General features: G+C 42.1%; 1 protein-coding gene across 1 annotated transcript; it reads left to right on the forward strand.

Annotated features, from left to right (window-relative positions):
• Positions 1 to 26,501, forward strand: col28a1a (collagen, type XXVIII, alpha 1a). The gene is made up of 35 exons (XM_020638664.2): positions 1 to 118; positions 2,420 to 2,567; positions 3,486 to 4,063; positions 4,762 to 4,782; positions 4,958 to 5,017; positions 7,052 to 7,105; positions 7,198 to 7,242; positions 8,193 to 8,219; positions 8,463 to 8,507; positions 8,601 to 8,645; positions 11,873 to 11,926; positions 12,040 to 12,108; positions 12,200 to 12,268; positions 13,250 to 13,318; positions 13,566 to 13,634; positions 13,732 to 13,800; positions 14,917 to 14,985; positions 15,073 to 15,141; positions 15,235 to 15,306; positions 15,898 to 15,966; positions 16,260 to 16,331; positions 16,604 to 16,672; positions 16,933 to 17,001; positions 17,358 to 17,426; positions 17,519 to 17,587; positions 17,927 to 17,995; positions 18,113 to 18,181; positions 19,256 to 19,324; positions 19,427 to 19,507; positions 20,656 to 20,691; positions 20,790 to 20,826; positions 21,114 to 21,668; positions 22,670 to 22,839; positions 23,210 to 23,468; positions 24,462 to 26,501. Exons 2-35 carry the CDS (start codon positions 2,441 to 2,443, stop codon positions 24,632 to 24,634), a joined length of 3,546 nt encoding a protein of 1,181 aa, XP_020494320.2. The 5' UTR covers positions 1 to 118; positions 2,420 to 2,440; the 3' UTR covers positions 24,635 to 26,501.
• Positions 26,502 to 26,874: the final 373 nt, after the last annotated feature.

The raw sequence follows: 26,874 nt of genomic DNA on the forward strand, positions 1-26,874 counted from the left end.
GAGAGCTGCTGCAGGTCTGAGTGGACCTGTGTCTGAGTGTCTCTGCAGCCTCACAGTGAAACAGTCTGCTGCTCTGACTGATGGATTAACCTGCAGCTCTGACTTCATCTACACACAGGTGCGTTTATATTTAGTTTACTTTTATTCCCTTTTGAAGATTAATGTTTTATTTGAAATATCCTAAAGAAAAATGAGATGTATCAGAAGAATAAAAAACAAATCATTCTGTTTCATGAGTAAAAAAAAAAACAAAAACAATTAATCAAGGGAAATACAGAGTTAAATCTACGATTGCTAGACTAGAATGATATTATTATAATTATTTTAATACTAACTGGAATTATGTCCAGCAGTAGTAGTTGTAATAGCACTGGTAGCAGTGATTTTTGCACCAAAAATGCAAGCAATTTGTGACGTTTGATAGAAGTTTTACCATGTAAAGGTATGTCCAAAAGCACAGTAGGCCTAATTAAACTGTAATTAAGTATGTAATGGTCATTAACAGTGCTAAGCAGCATTCCAGTAGAGCTAGTAATAGTAACAGTCCTACAAGAAGCTGTCATTTTACTGTTATTTCCAGGAGTAGTAGTGATGAGGGGTGAAGAGTCTGAAACAACTTCCATCTAGGAATTTATTAATCAGGGAAAATCTCAAGATTACTTTATTTTAAATATGAGATGTATGTTTGGAGGTGGTAGTTGTTATTCTGTGGTATAATACAAAATAAAACTGTTTGCTTTGGCACAAGATTCAAACTACAAGTATTGATAGCAGGCTACAGGTATGTCCAGAAGTTAAGGGTAGTGATAGTTCTAGGAGTTAAACTATAATAAAGTATTTAATAGGCATTCACAGTGTAAGCGCAGCATTTAAATAGAGCTAGTTATAGTAACAGTCCTACAAGAAGCTGATATTTTTCTTGTTAATTGCTGGAAATGTAAAGTTATATAGAGTAGTGATAGTAGTGATGAGGGGTGATGATTGACATTTTGCATGCTGAACTGAAGTTTAAATGACCAAATATCACAACATAGCGGTTAAGATACAATCTTTGCAATATGTTGTAGTTTTGCAAAAGTTGCGATATGATTTTAGGAAAACAGTCCCAGTATAACAAACACGAATACACCATAATGAACATATAATCTGTGATTTCAATATTTAAAAAAGGAGGGAAACTTTCTGAGTTTGTAATCACCCTGTGAGGTGAGTCTCCGTCACATCCAGCATCAACGCACAAGTTTTTATGAAATCTGAGCAAATCATTCCACCTTTGCCTGAGTGAGTGATTAAATGTTTGCATGATACCTCGTAACACTGATCTCTGCAATAGATAAAGAATGAAAACATAAAATCCCAATATTTAAGGGTATTGATACCTTCTGTAACCCATATAAGGTTTACTGTGGTATAAAGTTGATTGATGATTTTTTTGTTGTTGTACGACTCAGGGATGAACTCACCACACAGGATGTTGTAGTGCATTTACATTTAATTATGAAGCGGGAAAATTAATGAACGTGATCACATCGACACAATAATCCAACTCTGGCATAAATCAGTGCAGCTTATCGATCTGCAAAACTGTCCACGATGACCTCAAGTACGACCAGAATTATTCAAGTTACAGCTCTATTCAAATGCAGCTTATCTTTGAGAATATCATTACCTGCTTTACTAGATGATGAATCAAAAACAGAAAAGGCAGATACATTAGAAATGAAAAAGAGCACAGGTGAGGACAGAGGTACAGAGCACTGAGGTGCAGGAGGACTCGCCTTGGGAAAAGCCTGATCCCTGCAGAAAGGGAACTCTTGATTGTTGTTTCGCTCTGTTTTGTACTTTTGTGTTTTGTGTGTGTGTTGTCTGTTTTGGACAGAGACCGTGCTGTGAAGAGGAATTTCCCCATGTGGACAACAAAGCCTAAGAAATAATGACCATAAAATATATAACATTTAGGAAATACAATATGTATAAAAAATAATTAAATTAAACATTTGCAGAAATATTAAGGGAAACTAACCACCGATAGAAAGTGAACGAGCTAATATCAGCAGTCGTAATAGTAGGGATGTTGAAGTTGTTGCAGCAGTAAATGTATTAGAAAAGTATAAATAGTACCTGCACTAGTATGAGCCAAATAGAGGTGAAGGTTACAGTGATATAATATCAGACAGCAGCTGTAACACAGAGCAGATACCTGAGTTTCTTGACCCATAAACCTGTCTACCTGAAGGAACTCAAATCTGATGTGTGAGCCAGGTGTCTCCCCCTTGTGTTGGTATGAAATCACTGCAGCCTCTGCTTCAGAGCGATGCTTCATGGCAGATGTTGAGGACAGACGATGTGTTTTTAAAGGTGCATAGAGAAAAGAATGTAACCGTGATGCTTCTGTTATATTCATATCTTGTACATCCAGGCTGAGCAGCAGGACTGAACGATGACTTTGCGGTGGATCCTGAAGGTTTTGATCCTCACTTTGACTCTGTGGAGCCCAGTCAGGTGTCAGAAGAGACGGAGGAAGGGCCAGAGAGATGACAACCAGATCATCATCAATCAGGCCAAAAGTAAGTGTACACTGGCATTCAAAGATTACAATGCAGCCACTACAGATTGTTCTGCAGCAACAAAATGAAGCTGAAGCAACCCCAAAAACGTTGGTACCAACTGTTCGTTTCGACCCAGAGCTCAAGCTCTTTTTTGAGCCCACAATTTGAGCTGAAAGTATCTGATGATACTGACGGGGAAGATTTATGGCCAGGTTTTTAGTTTGAAACTCAGACATTTCATCATCAAGATACTCAAACCAAAGGGTGAAGCAGTCTTTTTCTGGACCAACAGAAACTAGTCCTTTTGTAGAACTGATGTTGATAAACATCAGGGCTTTCAAATTATTAACATTTTTAATAGATAAATTTCATTCGTAAAATTATTTCACATTTAAAAATAAAACTTTTTAGGCTTTTATTTTGAATGTTTGTACTGTATTGCATTTTACTCTCTGATTTGAAATCAACCATGCTTTTATTTTTGAAATAAATTAAGAACCGTCTAGTAGTTGGAGGGTTAGGACCTGAACTTAAGCACAGAAACAGGAAGTGGTTAGGGATCACAAACTGACGTCGAACAGCTCAAAGGAACGGTAACAAAGGTCAATGTGTGATGTCATGAGGTCAATGTGTGATGTCATGAGGTGGATATTACTGTGGACTCGTCAGCTGAGCTGTCTGAGAGTTTGTTAAAGTGAAATGAGACTTTCAAAGATGCGGCAGTGTCCTTCCTTTACATCACTGAGACTACAGGGAGACACTGAGGACGATTATCTACGGTGAGCCTAAAGGGACAAAATAGCATGCGATCACAATGCTCTATTTAAAACCGACAGCCCTTATTAACACATCGAGTTACCTGCAACTTTAAACTTCTCTAAATGGTTTCTCTCAGAATGTCATGCTGCTGTTCTCTCTCCCCCCCCCCCCCCTCAGCCCTGATGTGCCCGGTGGAGATCATGTTCATCGTGGACAGCTCAGAGAAAGCCACATCTCTGGTGTTTGAGCAGCAGAAGGATTTTGTCCTGCGTTTCAGCACCAAGCTGATGCAGCTGAACTCGGCTGGCTGGCGCCTGCGTCTGCGACTTGCCGCGCTGCAGTACAGCAGCACTGTGACTGTCGAGCACAACTTCAGGGACTGGCAGGACGTGGACGTCTTCCAGAGCCGCGTGGCCTCCATGGCCTTCATCGGCCACGGCACCTACACCGCCTACGCCATCACCAACGCCACGCAGGTGTTCAGCCGTGAAACGTCCTCCAACAGCCTGAGGGTGGCGCTGCTCATGACCGACGGGATGGACCACCCACGCAGCCCCAGCGCCGTCACGGCTGCTGCTGAGGCAAAGCAGCAGAACATCGAGGTCTTCACCATCGGGCTGTCGGATGTGTCCAGAGAGATTTGGTTGCTAAACTCCATGACTGCTAAACTCCGATCCATTGCCAGCGCCCCCCCACAGCAGCACGTCTTCAGCCTCACACAAAGCAACCTGGACGACAAACTCTATAACGAACTGGTGAGTCTCCTTTGAGTTTGGCTTGTAGTCTTGACTCAGTCTGATGATGATAGATTCAGACCTCTACAGGAAAAAGCAGAACATAAATCTGCAGAGAGATCGTGAGTTCATTTCATTCAGTGTCATAGGAATACACCAAAGACAAGAAGTCAAAATGATAATAATCAGAGTTTGCTGCTCTCACATGTGGAAGGGTTTCATCTATGGGGCGGCTGAGGCTCAGTTAGTAGAGTCGGTCGTCTCTCAACCTGAAGGTCGGGGGTTCGATCCCCAGCTCCTGCAGCCACATGTCCGATGTGTCCTTGGGCAAGACACTTAACCTCAAGCTGCTGCCGCTGCTTGTCTGCGGCATATGAATAAATTAGTTACTTCTGATGGTCTCATAGCAGCCTCTACCATCAGGGTGTGAATGTGTAGGTGTGACCTGTGTAAAAGTGCTTTGAGTAGTCAGAAGACCAGAAAAGAAATATACAATCTTAAGTCCATTTACTGTATCTAAGGTAAACGCAACATTCAAAACATTAAAGAAGACTTCATTTGTGCTTTACGAGATAGGAAAATAGTTCATCAAATTTGTTAAATTAAGAAATAAAAAAGGACTTTACATGATGCATAAGAGTCTCTGAAGTTTGATTTCTATGATTCCTGCAGGACGGGACGATAAGTAACTCTCTCTCTTTGTCTTTGATTTCTTGCAGAACCTCATAGTAAGAACTCGGGTGAGTAGTTTCAAAAGACCATCTCTGTCTTTGTTTTCTTTTGGACCCTGTTTACTTTTAATCAGCTGCATAAAACGCATTCAGTAGGACAAAAAGACAAACACTGACACACACCTTCCATGAACATCGTTGAATGTTTGTCTTCCATTCAACTCTTTGCCTGTTTGTTTTTCAGTGCCCACAGACAAAGACGTGTTCATGTGAGAGGGGAGAGAGGGGTTACCCTGGACCACCGGTGAGTGTATTAACATCCCCTCCTTCTTATTATACTACACTTCTATTAAGCAACATCACACCAGAGGCAGTTCTGATTATCAGCACGGCTGCGATCATCATCTTCGACCCAATCACAGCCTGTGCTGATAGTCTGGTGTGACGTCGTTTTATGCAACAGTTCAAAAGAAGCATAACGTTTGAAAAGTAATAAGCAATACAAGATTATCCCCTGCACACTTCTGCTTCACACTTTCATGCATACAAACATGAAGCCCAAAGTCCCTCACTAAGGACTTAACAGATGAGAAATAAAAACTTTAATGGCAGCAATAGGTATATTATGAAAGATTAAACAAAGAAATAGATACTGAAAAATATCACAGTGGAAAAAACAAGTGGACATGCATCAGTACATTTGAAAGAATCCTGTTTCCCTGTGATAAGGAATCATTTCTGGTTTATTTCCTAGAGATCTTAACTTATTTTTCTTGCACTCTTAGAGTTGCAAAAGAAAAAAAACCAAAGAGGGAACTAGTCTGAACTTACCTGATTAGTTTGGGCAATGGCAGCACAATATGATGTTTTGGCCGATCACAATTAGCAACCTGTTTTCTAGGTCACAAGAACATCATCGAGTTATCTAGAGAAAACAATTGTGTTGTTATCTCAAGATAACGTGATAAATAAGTCAGGATGATAAGACATGTTCACATAACGTGAGGCGCCGGCCGGTGTTGTGCTGAGAAATGAAAGCAAGCTCGTAATTCTGAGATAATTAACTCGTTAACTCAGAAAAATAAAGCTGATTTTTAAAATCCTTCACGTCTGCTCCGACAAGAAAGACAATAAGGACAGCTCTCCAAAGTTGTATTTTAAATGTGACGCGGGCGTTTCAAGCAGACGCTCTTCTTCAGAGGCTGTTACACGTCGGAGAAGAGCGTCTGCTCAAAACATCCGAGTGGCATTTGAAATACAACTTTGGAGAGCTGTCCTTTTTGGTTTTCTTGTTTGAACATTTTTCGGGGTTCAGCACCAAGTTGTTTTAAGTTAAAAGAGAGTTGAGCGTGTTTTTTCCACCATCACGTCTGCTTAGGGCAACGACTAAATGAGCAGTATGGGGGAATTAAGTTGAATGAAAGTTTTTATGGCTATGTCACAAATGAACTGTATTATTTTGAATGGCTGAAAAATAACCAAGTGGACTCTGAGTTTGGAGCATGTTTTGATACATCTCTGTTTGCTGATATGGAGGCTATATTTCATTGCACTGCTTTTATTCTTAATGAACACTAAATGTGTTTCTCGGCTTAACACTACTGATTTGTTGATTGATGTGATTTTAGTTTATGGTTTTGTTCTTTGTATGAAACTTTTAAGCTGCTGTCTTGGCCCGGGACTCTTTAGTCTCAACAAAAACATTTTCCTGGTAAAATTAAGGTAAACTACAAAAAACGTTGGCACCAAATGTCGTCTAAAATCTCGCTCCATATTCCATTAAAGTATTGAAGGAGCTCCTGGCCCAATGCCCTGCAGACCTTTTTTGTATAGTGACATTATTTGTGTACCAGCTTACCGCTGTCTCAGCCTCACAGAGCCCTGTAAGCCTCACACAGCGGCCTGTTATCCCTGCACAGCTGAGGGAGCCTCAGCAGCCGGGCTGGTGGCCTCCCTCAGCAGGTGTGACTGGATTGCATCCAAGACAACTACAGGGAAAAGATGTGAAAGAGCAGGAAATGTTTCCCACAATGCAAGTGTAGCAGGTGGCGAGATGGGCAGCTGAAAGTGCTGTTTTCTCTGCTGGTGCTGCTGACGAGAGGCCCGCGGACAGAAGCAAAGGTCAAGGACGGAAGATTAATCGTGAACAAACAGAGAGGCTGCGGTGATCTGAGAACCTGTTGCACCGAGGACGAGGTTTATGTTGGAGAGGGTCACAGACAGGGCACACTGAGGATGACCTACCTCACCTATCACTATACACACACTGAATCAAAGCTGAAAAGGGGCCCAAATATTCTCATTCTGCTCACACAATCTCCCTTTTACTTTCATGTAGGGGAAACCAGGCGAGCCGGGGTCCGACGGAGCTCCAGGTCCAAAGGGATCCCGCGTAAGTCTCCATTGTGTCAGTAATCCAGGTAAAAGAAAGAATCCACGAAGTGTCGTTTGATGTGATGTTTTGTCTGCACTCGGTCACTGCAGGGGGAGGCTGGCATTAATGGACGACCAGGAATGGAGGGCCTCGCGGTAATCATCAAATATTTTTTCTCATCCTTTTCTCATGGCTAACAGGTTCTCATGGCGCCATTTTACTCTGAGTTTACTGTTATATTGTTTTGTGTTACGCAGCAAAGGAGCTCCAAATAGATTATAGTGAACATTTTGATTACAGTCCTTAACAATTTAAACACTTAGCTACATACTAGATGATTTTCAAATCTTAACCAATTTTAAGAACGTGTGAGAACACAAACACACAGTGAGCACACTTTTCAACATCACCATCCTCCCAAAGCACACTTGGCAGATTCAGCCAGGAGGCGAGACCACACACCTGCCGTTTATGGAAACGTACACAGTGGCGATTCCACAGACACGAGATCTCACAGAAAATACGTGATCAAACGTGAGTCAGAAGAAAAAAGTTTGAATTGAGGGGCTCTGTATCGTCTGGCAGATGGTTGAAGCTCACACTCAGAGTGGAGGATGTGAAAGTTACCTGACACTCTCTGTGCCTGTCTGAGATCAGCCTGCTCATACAGTGACTAGAGGGAGAGGTTTTCAGTCCTCCCCAATCACCTTCATGGCCGTCTCTAATTATTCTAACTGGTCATACTTATTTCTAACATGAAGAAAACAAACTAACATTTTTGGAAAAGCATTGAAGTCACTTTCTCTCCAAGAATGGAAAAGGAAGTTTAAAATAAAACCATTATCTTTGCAATAAGGTCACAAGTCAAGGGCTAATTAGCTTAGCTTAGCATAGCTCAGGAGCAAAAAAAAAGCAGCTACTGCTAAATATTAATGCTCTGAAACATATACTGAATGTAAGATACAGACAACAGATGACTGACGTCACTCAGACTTCATACATTCATATTTACAGTCTGTGGTCTGAAAGACAGAGTAGCATGATGATTAACTGTTTGATATCCAGTGTTGGCCAATTTAACTAAAATGCATTTCCTGTTCTATAGGGTCGACAAGGCAACAGAGGGGAAAAGGTACGTGACATTTTATGATTACGTTATTATGATGAACGGGTGCTGCAGAAAAGTCCAGGTCTGAAAATACGGTATGATACTGTAAAGAAAAAGCCTCCAGTTTTGGTATGTTTGCGGTTTAAAAGATCTGCGTGAATTTAGTTCTTAAAAGATTCAGATTAAAAACGCCTCCACTTTGACTTCGCTCGGTGCTCAGATGAGACGTTTGCTTCATACCGTGTCCTCACTGCTTTTACTTTTCAGGGGGAACAGGGGGAATGCGGTGCCCCGGGTAAAATGGGAGAACAAGTAGGTGTCACAAACGGGTTCATTTGTTTATTTTGCTTTATGTTTCTGCTAAGTATGCAAATAAAGCCTTAATATATCGCTATTTATCCTCAGGGTGCACTTGGACCTCCTGGTTCTAAAGGCCAAAGAGGAGAGCAGGTAACATTTTAAACTTTTTACTTTTGAAGGGTTATTAATCTGTCTTCTTTTTTTTACCAGTGCAAAATTTGCTCAATTTTTAAGTCTGAAGGACTTGAATTGCTCCATAACTGTGCTGCAAATAAAAAGACTGTGATGGCTGCAACATAATGCCTTGTAATAAGAAAAAAAATAACTAACTTGAGAGGTTTAAAAAAATGATTTTGCATTGACTCAAAACCACTGGAACAGCAGAATTGCACAATTCCAACAAACTTACAACACCTGTTTTCTAAAAGTGTTATATTTATTTATTTAGGCCTTTTTGCATTTATTAGAGAGGACAGCTGAGAGAGAGAGAGAGACAGGACGTTTTGGGAGGAGGGAGTGGGGGGATGACATGCTGCAAAGGGCTGAGGTCAGATTTGTACCTATGGATGCTGCGAGGAGGACTGTGGCCTCTGCACATTGGACGCGTGACATAATCGCTATACGACGCCTCAAAGCTGTTTTTCTGAGGTTAAAAAATGACAGTTTTTGTCAGTTGCCAGTTTTTTGTCTCGTTGCCTTGAAGAGAGCATCTTCTTGTTTAACAAAAAGGTCAGAAACATGGAATAAAAAATCTGTCTGAGACAAAACAAAAACGTTAAGCGTAGGACTTCGGTCGGTTTATCTCTCTGGCATATTAGGGCCGTAAAGACAAAACAAATCTGAGATTTTCAGAATAAAGTGGAAATATTAACAGGATAAAGTAGAACGAGGATAACGTCATAATAATTTTAGAAATTATTCCTTAGGTATCTTTTAATATTAACCTAAATAAAACAAACATACAAGCTAACCATAGCCTTACACTACAACTTCTTTCTCTTCAAATATTGCAACTTTTTTTAAAGGATTACAAATTTGTTGGCGTTATTACGACTTTTTCTCATACTTCTATGCCTTTAATCTTCTTATATTATGACTTGAATCGCTATATTCACGTAATATTGTGACTTTTTTCTTGTCATCAACGTGGCCCTTATAGTTGTAGATTTATCCACCATTATAGAAATAATCGTGTATTAGTTTATTAGAGATGTGTATTTAATGTGTCTTCATATCTGAATGGGTGTGTGGTCAAACGATCGTGGCTGCAGTGAGAGCCACACACTCGGGGTCCGTCTCCCGCTCTGCACTCGAGGAATGTGAGCTGTGGATTAGGTCTTATCCCCCTCCCAATGTAGCCTTTCTAAAGCGGGGGAATCCAAGCCTGTAATGTTTGGTTGTAGTTTTAGAGCAGACGTTGTCCCAGAGGATTAGGATTTGGGCACATGTTATACATTCCCTCTCTTCTTAAACGCTTGTTGCCCCCTCCAGCGCTGCCGATCAACAGAAACGTCCGTCTGATTCCTCGCCAGTTCCCATGAAACTAGACACACGAGTCAGAAGTGATCATAATCTCAATTTTTACGTCTTTACAGTATGTGCGACACACCACTTCTTAACATATTACATTAAAAGTCTCTCTCTCACAAGTTTCATTGACACACTTTATTGTCCGCTCGGGGAAATTTCTCTCAGACTCAAAGTGCTGCTTACGCTTCCAATCGATCAATAAAATCAATAGAAAAACACATCCACACATAAACAGAAAGGCACACACCAATGCAAGACAACACAACATATATTGCACATTTGCCTGATCGCACAAGACCTGCAAAAACAAAGCATGAGAGATGAGATAACAAAGGTAAGAGGATATAAAGATATAGGAACACTATGACGCTTTTGCACAGTCCACACAGCCTTTGGGATATTTAGACACAATGATTCAAGAAGTAGAATGCATATTTTTGTAGGATGAATTTTGAGTCACATTTTGAGTCGGATGAACATCCTTGAGTCACACGTTTTAGGGGGCGGCAATGAGCTCAGTCTGAAGGGACTTGGGGATGGTGGTTCAAGTGTGGTCACTGGAGAGGGGTCACTTCTCTTCCTGGCCATTGCTTATGTGCCCTTGAGCGAGGCACTGAACCCCAAACTGCTCAGGCACTCTCTTATGTGCAGCACCTCCCTCTGGCATTTCTCGAGAGTGCATGTTCAAAGGATCCTGTTTGTGCATGCGTTTCCTCAGCCTACGTGAGTGAAGCATGCAAAAGTAATTTCCCCTTGTGGGGTAAATAAAGGATGACTACTTTCCTGTCCAGCAGAGGGCAGTCACAGCTCAGCAACCAGAGGTTTAATATTCTATTTCTATCATGTATGATTGACAGTTAAGTAGGAAAATGCTCAGGTCTCAACTTAGCTGGTTAGAAATGAATTAAAAGTGAAGTCAGATTCAATAACTGAATATGATTATAGGGAAACTCCAATTATTTAATTCATCAAAGTGTGTTTCCTGGTGTGGGATTGTTCTAATGATACATGTTGCAGCATCCTTTTGTGGCTCCAAGGGAGCTTGTGGTGCATTATGGGTAACGTCGGTGCAAGATTTTGACTAGGAGGGAAAATGTGTTAAATAATAAAAGAAGCAATCTCTGGTTCTGCTGCATCACTTCTCCTCCTCATCGCTGACAGTTTAAGGTCTGATTGTGTTATGACTGTTTTATGTTTATTTAGCACATTCAGCTGTCAGTCGGTTAGTTTCCACTTATTACCAACTCTTTGTATCGTACGCTTTTAAAATACAGTCAGATTGCAGATGCTCCTCAGAGTTCAGCTTGCGGATTTACTGCACATTCACAACCCATTTTCATCTCTTATAGAAGCCTTAGCCTATCACCAGAGCTTCATTTAAACCTGTCCTAATTTGTATAAATTATGACTTCTGTTCCTTATGTGCACCATGTATGATCAATCCTGTGCAGTTTAAGTCTTTCGCTGTTTCGAGATTCCCACCATGACTCTTCAGCGTCCAACAGGTGCCGGTCTCTGAGGGAAGCTGGGCTAATGTGGTGGGAACGTAGGCAGCTCTGATGACAGTGTCAAGGTTCCCCCCCTTAACTTTGTCATCGCTGGTGATACACGCAGACATGACTTGTGCAGTTTCAAGACTCCATTAAACCACCAAACCAAAACAACTTAAAGCTAACCCATAAAAATAAGAAAAATAATCTGCCAAAGGGGCAAGAACACATCTTTCAGCCATATGACACAAAAAGTCGTGATTACTCCACGTTTTTGTTTAAAAAAAAAACAGCACGTTTATTATTCGCGCAAGCACCTTTGTTCACTTTCCCGTATTGTTTTTGCGTCTGTTTTAGGGAGTCAACGGAGGAACCGGAGACCAGGGTCCAGAAGGGCCGTCAGGACCTAAAGTGAGCACACTGTCAGACCAGATCCAAACACGTGCTTTAAATCAGTTTGTACACACAGTGACAGCTTTATCAACGTCTGTAAGTTTCTTTTTTTTAAATTTCTCCTCTGAAAGGGTGACCGAGGACCAAGGGGGGCACCTGGACCTGCAGGAGATAATGGAGTTGGCTTCCCTGGTCCCAAGGTAAACTTAAGTTGGATTAATCTGCTGAAGGAACTTGTGTGTCCTGTGGTCTTTGAGATTCATCTTTAATCTTTAAAATCTTATTTTCCAGGGTGACAAAGGGAACCAAGGAAGACCGGGGCCTCCTGGACCGATGGGCAGGGGTGAGCCAGGCGCCCCGGTGAGTAACAAAACTGGGTGAAAGTACAGTAACTGCTCTGATAAGAGATGCTCTTTAAGATTTATAGAGGATTGACACTGAATTGTTTTGATTTCCAGTACACATGGCTGATCTTTTACTCGCTCCTTACTACAGCAGTGCAAACGAGGGACATATTAAAGACATTATGATGAAATATCAATGTAACTAACTCTAACTTAATCACAAAAAAATGTCTTCAAATGTGTATAGGTGTTCAAAAAATCCACAATGTAGGGTCACCTTCAAGAAAACACAGATTAACCCTTTACACTAAAGCTAGCTTTCAATCCTGTGTCCTGGAGTGCAGACAATGACAACACAATGACAACACAGACAATCTCCCTTTTCCCTGACAATGCTGAGCTGTCATCACGTCTCTGTACATTCATATCGATTCTGCGACGGTGAAATATTCTTGTCCTGTTCTGTGAATTCACATTGCGTTTCTGAAGCACGGCACAGCAGGAGCTCCACATACACGCACACAGTCAGACATGCACGCACACACACAGCGCTGCACTTCTCTACTGGCGCTGCTAAACTGTCTCGCCTCTGTTACACCTCGGTACACGGGGGTGGGGGGGGGTTCACTTCATCCTCCCATTACTACTCCACAACTTTCAGATTGAAGGCTAAACATCAAAGGGGAGTAAATATCGCTGCTTGAAACAGCAGTCTGCTTTGGGCTAATGACAACATTTTCAATGGCATTGGTTTTTCAGTTCAGAAATGGATAAAATAAAGTGAAAAATGAGTGGATCTTTGATTTTTGTTTTGAAATACAAAAATGAAATATGAGCTGTTTTTCTTGTAGGTGGTCAAAAATGGAGGAGCAAAAGTTTAAAACTGGTCTGATTCTTAATTTTGTGTCTTGAAAAAGAGAAATCTAGAAAACAGAAAAGACAAATATTAGTCATCAATGACACATTTTTTTTTCTGTTCTTGTGTTGGTATTTCAAGGGTCCAGCAGGGCCACAGGGGATGCAAGGATCTCCAGGTTTTTCCGGAGAAGGTCTTCCAGGACACAAGGTGAGCTCAAGGACGAGCTTGGTTCACACCTCGGTTGAGTCATGATTGATTCTTCATTTAAGATGGTCTTCATTGCACAGGGGAAACATTTGAAACATCAATCACCCAGTTCAGACCAAAAAAAAAAAGGGTTAGGAGAAACAAATGTTTAGTCCTTTTCACACACTCACTCAAAGAATAGTAAAGAATATGAGTCACAATCTGTCTACATCGTCCTGTTCTTTAACTCCTCGTGTGCTTCTTGCAGGGTGACCGGGGTTACGAGGGTCCTAAAGGAAGCCGTGGACCTCCAGGACTCGGGTACAAAGGTGAAAAGGTACGTTTGACTATTAAAACATACTTTGGATTTCATTGAGAATATGTGAAGCTATAAAGGATGACCTGTCTGACCTCTCACCTGTCTGACTCTAAAGGGAAACACCGGAGCCCAGGGGCTGCCGGGTCTGGTTGGGTTTCCAGGAGCAGGAATCCAAGGAGAAAAGGTAAGACCATTAGGAACTTGTTTCACTTTGTTTTCCAGATTCTGGATTCTGTATAAACCTCAATGCACAGTTCACTTAACCCTGTTTGTGTAGCCTTATGTATCTGTGTCCTGTACATGTAGGAATCAGTCCTTACACTCTGAATCAGTCTTTCAAGTAGTCTTATGAAGGGGAAAAACAAGCTCTAATAAATTATTTAAAGATCGAAGAAATAGTACATATCATTAATCTGTAGCGGTGAATAAAGGGGATCTGGTTTTTTTAATTTATTGTGGTCTCATTGGCGATGTAGGTTCAATACATTTCTCGCATACTCTTTAATTTTCACCAAATCAGATCTGGTAGGGAAATTTTACTTTCCATTGTGTTCATATTTTAAACTACATCAACCCGACAGTCAACCAAAGGTATCTCTGTCATAAGCAATTTTCTTGTTATGCCTTTTTTGTCTACTTGCAATAGATGTGCTCTAAAACCCTTACAAAGCCAAATACTCCTAGCTTAAATACCTCAAATGAAAGTGGAAATTGTTGCTAATGCCTCACTTCCTTATTGTCTGCTGCTATAACAATATTAACCTCTTTATCCATTTAGTTCTGTAACTTCTAGTGGATTTTGGGATGTGGGATTTTCGGGGGCCGATACCGATATAAGGGAGAAATAAAAATCTGATACTGATATATCGGCCGATATCTTTCTTAGATCTGTCTTTGATATTTAGAGATAGATAGATATATACATTTATTGAGTTGATCCCTCAAATACAGTTTTCAAACACTTGTGGAGAAGATTTATAATGACGACATGATGGTTGCTTAACTGTAAAGTACGTGCATCACCGCTTGACACTCTGGACTGGAGAGTGATCATTCTTGTTGTAATCCATATAGCGCCCTCTGCTGGTGAAAGAGAACTGCTAGTGTAATACAATGAAACTCAAATCAAATGTTTTTTGACTGATGAATAAATTGAGTAATATCGACGCATATTGGAGATAAATTTAGCCAAACTGACAGTCACATGATATTCTAATATCGGCCGATATTCATGGCTAGCCGATTAATCGGTCGGACTCTAATAAATTCAATTAAAGAGCTATGATTGTTCTGCTTTTAGGGGGATCAAGGACCAGCTGGGCCTTCTGGTCCCAGAGGACCTCCTGGACTGGGTATAGTTGGACCAAAGGTAAGTAGCAGAGTTTCAGAAACAGAGATTCTTTTTGAGTTTTATTCCTGAATTCTTGAATCTGAGGTTATCCGTCTCGTTTCTCAGGGGGACCAAGGCTTCCCCGGAGAGTCTGGACCTCAGGGACACAGGGGGGTTGGTGAGCCAGGACCAAAGGTAAAACCACCCCGAATCCCTTTAAATGAAACTTTTAAAAAATAAGTACAGTGAGAGAGAAAGTTTAGACTTCATGGGATGTTTATTTTCCAGGGGGAGCCGGGGCCTGACGGGACTTCTGGGATACCGGGCATTCCTGGTGAGGACGGAGCTGTGGGGCCAAAGGTGAGTCACCTGAGGACGGTTTATTTATTTATTTATTATTCAGAAGATCCAATGAGGAATTAATGAATTGAGGTATTTTCACAATTACAGAACAATTAAGTACTTTCTATACGTTGATAAGAAAAGACATTGAATATGAAGAGGCCTCATGCGATTCAGAAACAGTGACGATCCCTAACTCCCTTTTCTGTTTGTTTAGCTTATTTGTTGGGGCCATGTTGGACCAGTTAGCACTAAATCAATCAATCCCTATTTGCATAGCGCCAATTCATGACAAATGTTATCTCGAGACACTTTACAAAAGAATAAAAATAGGATGGGAGGAGATGGGATGGGATGCAGGAAGAAGGATAGGGACAAACAGAGGGGAGGGGGGTCGGCGGTCCATAGCAACAGGTACCCACCAACAATCCCAAGGAACCTACAAGACATGAGAGCTAAAGCTAATTAACATCTGTGGTGTCTGGGCAGGAACATCTACAAACGCACATCACTTAAAAAAAAAAAAACAGAAAATATAAGACGTTAAAAAAGGTTGTGAGGTCATGTCACCTGAACCGGTATCTCACTGGAAACTGTTTCTGTTTGCAGGGGGAGATGGGGTTGCCAGGACTGCGAGGCCTCGAGGGAGCGCCTGGGAAAGGTATCCCTGGAGAAAAGGTAATCAGATGTGCTACAGCTGCTGCGTGTCTTCAGACGACATCCTTACTGTTTGATAATAAATAGGCTTTGTTTACGCTGCCCTAACATTTGGTTTGGCTGAACTCACTCAGATTAGATATTTTCATACCTGTACTGATTTTTCATACCTGTACACACTAACTGAACTGCCGTATGAAGTCTTAAATAAGGCCTTATAAGGCACATACATCGATGAGCTTTCTCAATCAAACATATTGTATCAGAGGTGCTGAGCTGTGTGACGTCATCTTTTTCTTTTCTTTTTTCCGCAGGGCGACAGAGGTGATCGTGGGACAAGGGGGCTGTCAGGGTTGCCTGGCCCAGTTGGACCTGCTGGAGCTAAGGTATGTTAAATACAGGTTTGAACTGGAGGCGTTTAGCTAAGGTCATGTTTGAATGGCTGACAGAGTCCAACACAATGTTAAAGATCGGGTCAGGTTTTTACTATTTGGAGGATTCAAGAGGTTTTTGGCTCGGATGGCTCTGAAGAGTAATTGAAAGCATCTCAAATACTTTTCAAATTTCAAACTGCAGCGTGATGTTTCAGGCAAAATATGCCAATTTTATTAACTTGAGCTGACGGCTCAGTGATCACGATGCTGATTCTTTTGTTCAGGGGGAACCCGGCAGCATGGGAATGATGGGCCTACCTGGACCTGCTGGGCGTGGCTTACCAGGATCAAAGGTGATGACTCCCAAGAAATCTTTCATGCACACACTCACACATGCACACACACACATAATTCAGCTGACAACTCTATCAACACAAAGCTATGCACCTAAACAAGCTGTACACCAGAATACAACGTTTTTACAACAATTATTTGTATGTGAACACGATACTTGACGAATGAAGCCGATTCTGATTCAGTTTAAAAACCAAGAAGTGCTGTCAATGGTCAGAGTCTGTTAAAACAAAGGTTTCATTCGTTCTTCACTTCACAGGGAGATCTTGGGCCTGTTGGACTCGCTGGACCTGTAGGAGAACCTGGACTTGGAATAATGGGGCCAAAGGTAAATCCACCAAGGAGTAGAACCCACATAAAACAACTTAGATCAGTGAACATGTTGCAAGGCTGAGGAGCGTTTTGCATCAGTGTCATACAAGTTCATTTCACATATTTTCTCAATGGTCACCTCCTAAGATACTAAGTATGAAGTACATTTAACACACAGTATACTGATGCATAGTGCAGGACTTTGCACCTGAAAATGTTTGCTTGAAGATTTCTACATCTTGAGATCACACTTAAATCACATTTGCAGTATACTCACCTGCAGGTCAATTTATCTTTTTGTACTAATATATTTGAGCAAATCTGTATTTTCTTGAAATATTTCCTCTCAGTATTTTGACTGTTCCTCTTCAGGGTAATAAGGGAAATCTTGGACCTGTCGGGCCACCAGGAATAAAGGGTGATAACTTGCCAGGGCCACAGGTAAGAGGAAATGTATTTCAGTGTATCAAATATATCATCCTCAGAAATACTGCATAAGAATGAATATATATGTTGTCTTTCTTTTACGTTAGGGTCTGCCTGGCTTACCAGGAGTGCAAGGAGAGATGGGACCTGAAGGGAAAGGATTACCTGGACATAAGGTGAGTTATGAGTGTAGCTTCGTGGGGTTTTCAAGGTGAGGAAAAGCGAACATGACGGGCATTTCATGATGCTCATGAGGACTAAAGGTCATTCAACTGAACAGAGTGAGAAAAAGAGAAAAAGTACAACATCAGTAGCCACACTGACAGTATGACCTCCTGATGTGGGATATGGATGTGTAGTTTAAAAGAGGCCATGTGGACTGACTGGAGGGGAACCTGATGACATGTGTTTGTGATCTGGATAAGATGTTAAGAGACAGAGAGTGGGTAGCATAAGATGGAAAGTCAGTTGAAACTCTTTTTAGTAAGAGTTGTTTTGTCTGTGTTGTTTTTCAGGGTGACAGAGGCTTACCTGGGGTACCAGGTCCATCAGGTCCTCCTGGAGTTGGACTTTATGGACCTAAGGTCAGTGCTTATGTATACGACGAATGGTAGTTAAATAATTGATGATTTAAAACCATCTTCTCCATTGATCATACTGAAATAAGTCTTAAAATGTGTCTGCATGTGTTGTATTTCCAGGGCTCTATGGGGCAGCCTGGATCTCCAGGCCTTCCAGGACAACCAGGAGAGGGCATCCAAGGACCAAAGGTAGACATGAAAACACTAAACAAGGCTTGCAGGTTGTCTTCAGGATGACAAATCCAGGATGATGTTGATTCCTAATGATGGTACAGTATTTTTGTTTGAGGATTCAGCACCCATCTGTGGTTGAACTTAACACTCTGAGGGCCGGATTAATATATGGATTGCACACATTTTTCACCCGCTAAACGTGTGCAAATGAGTCAAAAAGCCACCGTCTAATTCACAAAACACCTGCAAGGGGTTAAATGAATCTCTCACTGCGCCGCAGAGCAAATAGCATCTCTGTGTGCATTTACTGTTTGTGAGTATTCTGCAGTCGTTTTGGGAATGGGCCCCCTTTCTATGCAAATCAGCCTCATTGCAAAAAGCATCAATTTCACAAAGACCTACGATGACAGCAACACACAGAGTAGAAAAATAATTGTGTGCTCAGAGTAGGTGTTAACTGCAATGAAAGTCTTAATATTACTGTAATATTACTGTTACAGTATTATAATACATCCTGCACTGTCGGCAGCTTGACTCTTCATCCGCATGTATAGAGATGGTCTGGATCTGTGACTCACTTCAAGGATGCAAGTGATACATCTTCATGGACAAAACTGTGATCTGTCAGCATTAGAGAACAGCTCTGCGCAGAGTTACAGTGCGGATAGCTTTTCTCCAAATTCAGCTGCAATGGAAGAGCAAACTGCACAGGGCGTGGCAACTCCTGATGATCCTGACCTCAATGTACTCTACGCTTACGATCCTGAGACAGGGCAGGTAGAAGGACGATGTGCAACTTTTGGAGTCGCTTTCAGCCGCTAACCATTCTAAGTGATCAGGCTCTGGGGTCTCTGCCTGTTAAAATGAAGTCTTTCTTGCGACTCTTGCCAAGCGCTTGCTTTGGCGGCTTTATAGACTGATTATCTTGTCCCGCAGGGATGGCCACTGTCTCCTCGTTAGATGTTATCCTGTTACACTTAATGAAACGATCTGGAGACTTTCAATCCATCGATTGGACAGTTTTAATATACGTCTATATGCCGACGACACCCTCGTCTAAGTTACCAATTCATCCATCTTTGTTCTCAGGGAGAGCCTGGATATCATGGAATAGTGGGCCCTAGAGGGGCACCAGGGGATGGCCATCCAGGGGAGAAGGTACAAACAGCTACTGTGTCATTTGTTACATCAGCTGTTGCATAATTCAGTAGAAATATCTGTGCTCCAAATTAGCTGAAATAAGTCCACTTTCATATTCAGGGTGATAGAGGCATTCCTGGAGACCGAGGGAAGAAAGGAGAGAAGGGGGACCATGGAGAACCTGGATCTACAGGACAGATGGTAACATTGCTGTATTTTTCTTTGGTTATTGTTCAACTGGGACACAGCTTCCTCATTGCATGTCAAGTGAGACCTACACGGGATGATACAGACGGCAGGTTGGAGTTGGGTTCGCATTACAGTAGATACAATTTATGAAATGACTCGATCAGCCATGTTGATGCTGATGGATTCGTCAATTTAAAGTCATTAGGATGCACTCGTTTATTTCTGATGAACAGTTAGACAAGGTGATACATGTAATATAATGCACATAGACTCATAGTGCTTTACAGTAGATGCAGATGGGAAAGATTCTGCCTTTGTACCGCCAGAACTATCCCAAATACTTTTTTTAAAATCTTGGTTAGGCGTTATTTTCATTCCATAATATATTGGGATTTCACAATGTTCTCACAACAATCACAAAAAGGTCTTTTAGGCAGCAAAGTTATCATGATATAGTTTAAAGGAAGACTGTTTGACTTTTCATCCAGTAGATGTCGCCCTTGAGCACCAGCATGATGCTGGTTATCATCGATAGCCCAAACCGAAACAAACTGCTGTTTGGCGACACCTCCGCGTCCACACTGAATCCTCCGCTCTCCTACAGCGGGACACCTCCAACCCCTCTCCCCTCACGTTTGCACAAATTGGAATGCACATTAATTAAGCGCTTAGCACTGTGCACGAGCGTCGGACAAAATTGTCCTCGTCTCGAGCATGGTCTTGAGCTGCATTGTTGTGTTAATGCTAATGTTAGCACTCTTTAGTTAGCTGGCAGCTACACATTGCATGTAAATTTGCACAAAATGACCGTGATCTAAAAACACTTACGTGTCATTCAAATAAGCAGTGAGTATGTTCTTCTTCGTTTTCTCTTGTAGCAGTTAAACAGCTTTTATACAGAAGGGGAGGAGCCGGTCAAAACATGATGTAAACACGGCTCTGACAACATCGCAGACAGCGGGACTCGCGCGTCATTGTAGACAGTCACGACTCAGAGAGATTTATAGAGGATATACTTGATTTTTTTGCTATATATATGTTTAAAATGTCGCATATTCTGCCTTTAAACATGTCAAACACACACACTTCTGTTTGGTGATTCCTGCTGGTCACATCCAGTTGGTAGGATTCTACTTTATAATCTGAGTTGAACTTTACAGGGGAATCCTGGAGAAAAAGGGGAGCCTGGCCTAACGGTGAGTACACTGACTGAACAAATAACAGCGAGCTTTATCCATTTATCTCACAATAAAATACATTATTTCCTAACCTAAAACCCATTTTCTTTACACAGAGAGATGAAGTCATCCAGATTATAAAAGAGATTTGTGGTAAATGACACATTTAATCTTCTTCTGTGATAGTTTAAGCTGTGATAATGGGTGATGTGGTTTGTGTTGCTTGTATTGGAAATTATGTTTCCATCCAGTGTTTATAAGAAGCATTAAAATGTATGCATCAAATAAACTAAAGGAAGAGTCTGAGCTGAGGTTTTGAAGGGATGAAGAAGCATGTGCTGGCCTTGTGCTTCTGTGTTTTTTGAATAGAAGTTTGCTTTGTAACTTTTCATATTTTGCTTTTGAAGCATTATACTCGATCTCTTCTGTTTCACATCCAGGCTGTGGGATGAGGTGCAGAGAGAGTCCTCTGGAGCTGGTGTTTGTGATCGACAGCTCTGAGAGCGTGGGACCAGAAAACTTGGAGTTGGCGAAGGACTTTGTGAATGCTGTCATCGACCGGATGTCGGTGAGCAAAGAGGCCACTCGAATCGGTGTGGTTCTCTACAGCTACGTGGAGAGCGTGGTGGTGAGTCTGCAGCAGCAGTTAAGCCAAGAGGAGGTGAAGGCTGCGGTGAGGATGATGCCCTACCTGGGCGAGGGCACCTTCACGGGCAGGGCCATCCATCGGGCCCACCAGCTGTTCCAGCACTCGCGGCCTGGTGTGAGGAAAGTGGCTGTGGTTCTGACAGACGGGCAAACGGACCCCAGTGACCAAATGCAGTTTGAGGAAGCGGCGACAGAGGCCCACGCGGAGGGGATCAAGATGTTTGTCATCGGTGTGATGAGCAGCACCGCCCATTTTTATGAAGAGTTCAAAGCTGAGATGAATGCTATCGCCTCGGATCCTGATGAAGAGCACGTCTACCTCATCGATGACTTCAGGTCACTTCCCAGTAAGAAAACACCGTCACACTGCAAAGAACCAACTAGCTTTATGGTGACATGATTTATGAAGTTGGTCGCGGCATGTTGTCAATTCTGTGGTTCAACCACACAGCTCTGTTCTGTTGCATGTCTTTGATCCGAATGACATCACCAGCTCGATGTGTTAGCGCTCATCACAGGGCTACTTTGGCTTCACTTTTGGACAATGGATGGAGAGTAAGAAGCGATGTTGTATATTAACGGCAAGATGGCAAAAAAAGGGACTACAGCTTTCTAAAAAGTCAAAATTGTTGTTTTTGTCAATGAAGTCTGGCGGCTTTGTAGAGCAGTGAACCCTTTGCAGCTATTGTTTAAAGAGCCCCTAAAGGAATCTTTTTCACTCATTTGTCTAGTCTCATTTAGTAAAATAAATCTTGAGTGAATTGTTACATCCTTACTTAGTAATAAGGTAAAAGTGTAGGCATGTGTTACTCCCCTTTTAAGTGTAATGGAGGTGGCTTGTTCACCATTTCCAGCAAAGCAGGGAATGTTTTTATTGGCTTTACTAATGCTTTCAGTTTGTCTGATTAGAACCTGCTTAGACACAAAATAAATGTTTCCCAAAGTCATTCCTTCAAACCTTGCCCTTAATCAAACAGTTTACATCCAGTAATAAACCAAACAAGCCCATTTGACCTGCACTGATGTTATGATTTCTGTTCCAAAGCTCAGTTTTAATCTTGACTTTATACTTAAGCCATCAGTGCTTTTCTGACTCGTGCTGCAGGCCTGAAAACAATGCTGTCCAATGCTGCGGCTGTCGCAGCTCCTCACATGTCATCTCCACCCCCTGCAACCTTTGAGTTAGTGAGAATTTATCAAAGCCAATCCAAACACTAACATAAAAATGTGAACATCAATTTAGATTTGGAGTCATCTTGTCATCTGTTATACTTCTTTGCCTTTTGTTTCATGTGATGTAGACAACCGATAACATTTTCTCCAATTCTGTTTCCTTTTTGTTTTGCAGCTGTAGAAATCCAAATACTGAGTCAGATCTGTGAGCAGGAAGACACAATGTCACGTCTTCCCAACACTGTCTTAATACCTGTGAAGAAGCGACCAGATTCTACACAAGGCGGCGTCTCGATATCGATCCTGGGCGAGGAAATCGAACAAGCTCTGCCTTTCATCTCAACTGTAAATGTGATATGCTTACTCCTAAAGTGATGACATTACTCAGCAACTCCTTCGTGGAAACATGGGATGCCACTCAGGATAAATAATAACTTATGGGCTTCCGTCACTTGTAACGAGTTTGATTTTTTAAAAACAGTATTTAGGTTGGTACCTATGTAGTGCTTTACACCTGGCTGTCATTCACCCATTCACACACAAAATGCAATGCAACCCAGACACAGTATACATCAACAGTTTAAGCCACTTACAAAGGCTTTATCATCAGCTCAGACTCACTGCACAAGTATTCATCGGCCTTTGGGGTTCAGCTGTTTGGAAATATTACAATGAAAACTAACTTAAGCATTTGCTTTGTCGGCTCCTTTTCCAGGATGAAGTGACCCCACAGTCTCACGAGTCCGGGCGGGTCGACGAGAACCTGATTGACTCGGATGTGTTGGTGGATCCCTGGATCCAGCCGCCAGACAGGAAGTTTGTCTCTTCTGGTGGCTTGGGGCAGCAGAGCCCAGGGGTGAGCTCGGTGTTGGGTCCTCAGACTCCGAGCGACAGACTGTACGAGGCAGAGAGCACGCAGGCTCCAGTCAGCCCTCCTCCTGCTGCTCCCACTCTGACGGACTCAGCCAGGCCAGGTAAACACGCAGAGATTAGAGTCTCAGAAGTCCAACTCTCATTCATGTCACTTTACTTCAGAATACATTTGATCATTTCCACTGATAGGTCAATCTACTTCCAGTAACTGCAATAAAGTGTGTCAGACCACCGACAAACAAACTACCATTTTTTACAGTCTCTTGACTTAACGCCCCGTCATAATACTCCACCAAAAACTAGTCCTCACAGTCCAAATCCAGAGAAAGATTGAATCACATTACATCCATGAAGATCCACAGATGGCTTCAGATTGGCCTCTGCTGTTTCGCTGACACCTCATTCAGCTAATTACTGCCTAATATGCACTTTTTACACCCTTGAACAGCCAATGAGAGCTTGATTTGAAAGGAGGAGTCTGTTACTGTTCTAACGGCCAATTCTTACGGCCCGATGACTGAAGTTTCTAGTTGTCAATTAAAAATTCTCAAAACAATTATATGCCACTTCTATCAATACTTAGCGAGTGATTCTTCATTCACACACTATTATGTAAAAGTGAATTGTTTTACCAATTTGTCCCTGTAATCCAGTCTGAATCCAGACCTCTGCTGGGATCAGAATGATTCAGATTTTATCGATCCTACTTGAACGTTTTGAGGGTTTTGGAGGCGGCAGTATCTCAGTCTGTAGGTACTTGGGTTGGGAATCGGAGGGTCGCCGGCTCAAGTCCCGATGTGGACCATAATATAGATGGTCTGGTGGCTGGAGAGGTGCCAGGGCCCCCCCCCCTCTGAGCACTGCCGAAGCACCATTGAGCTTATCCAATCAGAAAGCTTGAATTCTGTTGTTTTACTTTTGAACCACCGGGATCATATTTGGCCCAGTTTGTCCTATGATATCTCAGGGGCCTTTTTTTGGTCCTATGCAGGTAAAACAACTATCTACTTGTTCAAACAGTGAAATGTAGATGAAATAACAACACTGCTAACCACTGAGGCCAAACATTTCAAGACATCCTTCTTGTCCTTTAGATGAGGGGTGCAGTCAGCCTCTGGACCCCGGTCCCTGTCGTCAGTACGTGATGAGGTGGTACTACGACCCCGTGGCCAACGCCTGCGCTCAGTTCTGGTTCGGAGGCTGCGAGGGAAACAGAAACAACTTTGAGTCCGAGGCCGACTGCATGACCTCCTGCGTCTACACGTAACAGAGTGTGTGTGTGTGTGTGTGTGTGTTTGTGTGTGTGGAGGAAAGTGTGTGCAACGCGGCGTCACGGAGGAACAGAGAGGACTGATGACGAAACAGCGCTCAGGACGGCTGAGGTCACACGCTGTGGGCGCAGCCGAGACGATCCAGAGGAGACGGGGACAGGCTGTGGTCACACTGCAGGTGCTTCTGCTCAATTCTGAACCGCTGCACACATACTCATTAGACCTGCACTGTAGGTATACCTGCATTAAACACCTGTACAAGCTGACAGGAGCATCAAAAGGACCAGCTGGAAAAAAGAAAAAAAAAAACATCCACAATGCTTATTATTTCACTTTCACTTTATTTCTATTGTGTTTAAGTTGTTCCACTGTTTAGTCCTAAACTCAGTCTCTTTGCGTTATCTGTGCTCACTGAGACAAACACCTGTTGATCCTTGGAAATAAGTATTACATTAACCAGTATGTGTCAAACTGTTTTTATTAGTAGATAAATAATCCACACGACCAATAGGATGTCCCATACACGGCCAATCTACGTGCTCAGGAGCCGGTCGGTTGCAGGAATATACAGTAAAAAACATTTTTTAATAATCTGCCGGCCACTGAAAATATCTTCACTGAGACTTTTTTTTTGTGAGAGAACAAGTTCCACCTGTAGCTTCCTCCTGTTTGCCCAGCAACTGAGAAAGCTGCAGGTGAAGTGCGATTCTCACAGGAGCGTGTAGATTGGCTGTGCATGAGGTACTGACAGTTTTCAGTTGTGTTAGTTAAGTTTCCGTCACTTAAGTGTCACATTATTTGGACAGAAATGTGTAAATGTAAACGGGGACCGGTGGCCTGCAGAACCACCTCACAAGAAACCCTCTCGTTTTCTTTCACTTTGCATTATTGTCATTTCCCAGTAGATGTAGATGCCGCCTGTCGGACTAGCAAAAGCCTCTGAGCTGATGAAACATCAGTACATAGCCTCTCCTATAGGAGGAGGAGGAGGAGGAGGAGGAGGAGGAGGAGTGTACTGCTGCATTAGCAAACACATTTTATCAGCCAATTCATCATTTAGACCCCAAAACATGCACACACAAAAAAAATACATCCCAGGTGAAAAACTTGAGGATAGCCCTTTAATATGTACGCCTAGATCAGTGGTTCTCAACTTGCCTAGCGTTAGGACCCACCACCTACGCCTTCATGAAAATGCAGTTTGGACCTCAGATGGTACAAAACATGTGATGGAACGAAGCGAAGGAACTAAACCAACATGTTTTAAAAGCGCTTCATAGACTTTTTGACACGTTTTTTTTTTTTTTCCAGTCACAGTCACATGTTCACGACCCGCTGAAAATGGCTCCGCGACCCACTTTTGGGTCCCGACCCTCCAGTTGAGAACCACTGGTCTAGGTCCTGTCACTTCAATAACAAGTTGCCATTTGGAGCAAATGGAGATGTGCTGCTGTCTCATGAGATAGCAAACATCAGAATCAAGTCTGTGTTGTGAGTGGAGTTTGCTGTATGTATTCTTCAGTTTACGAGGCCAACAGTTCAGAAAACATTTTTTATTTCATGTAAGGGTTCTGGGTTTGGGTCCTTTGTGCTGATAACTCACTGTGTAAGCTTCTCTTGTCTTCTCACATCATGTTGTAGCTTCTCCATGTTGTAGCTCATTTATTAGAATTATTTCTGTTTACTTTAAAAAAAAAAAAATGTATTCGCCTCCGTGATGATGAATGTTGTATCGACCGAGGCACACTTTGTCTGTAAGATATATTTTGTTAACACTGTAAAAGTGCCAGAAGGAATAGAACACTTAGAACATAATTAACATAAAACTTTTTTTAATCAATAAATAGAATATAATTTCTTAAACATTTTCCCGCTCATTAATGACCCTTTACAACAGTTGACATGAGGGGCGTCTGGAGCCTGGTGGTTGGTGTGCGCACCCCATGTTCTGAAATAATACATAAACGGAGGCTATGGTCCTCCAGGCGGGCAGCCCTGGTCCGAATCCAACCAGTGGCTCCTTTGCCGCACGTCATTCCCCACTCTCTGCCTCCCTGATGTCTGCCTCTATCTACTGTCCTATCTCTAAAATAAAGGCATAAAAAGCCCCAAATTAAACCTTTAAAAAACGTGACATTAAGAGAACACACAGCTGGTACTCAGGTTGTATTAAGTTCTTTTTAGAATATATAAACTCTGTTCAAGTGACCATTTAGTGGAAGGACACTAAAGGGGT

The sequence above is a fragment of the Labrus bergylta genome, chromosome 19 (genome assembly GCF_963930695.1).
Source record: "Labrus bergylta chromosome 19, fLabBer1.1, whole genome shotgun sequence".
Taxonomy (NCBI): Eukaryota; Metazoa; Chordata; class Actinopteri; order Labriformes; family Labridae; genus Labrus; species Labrus bergylta.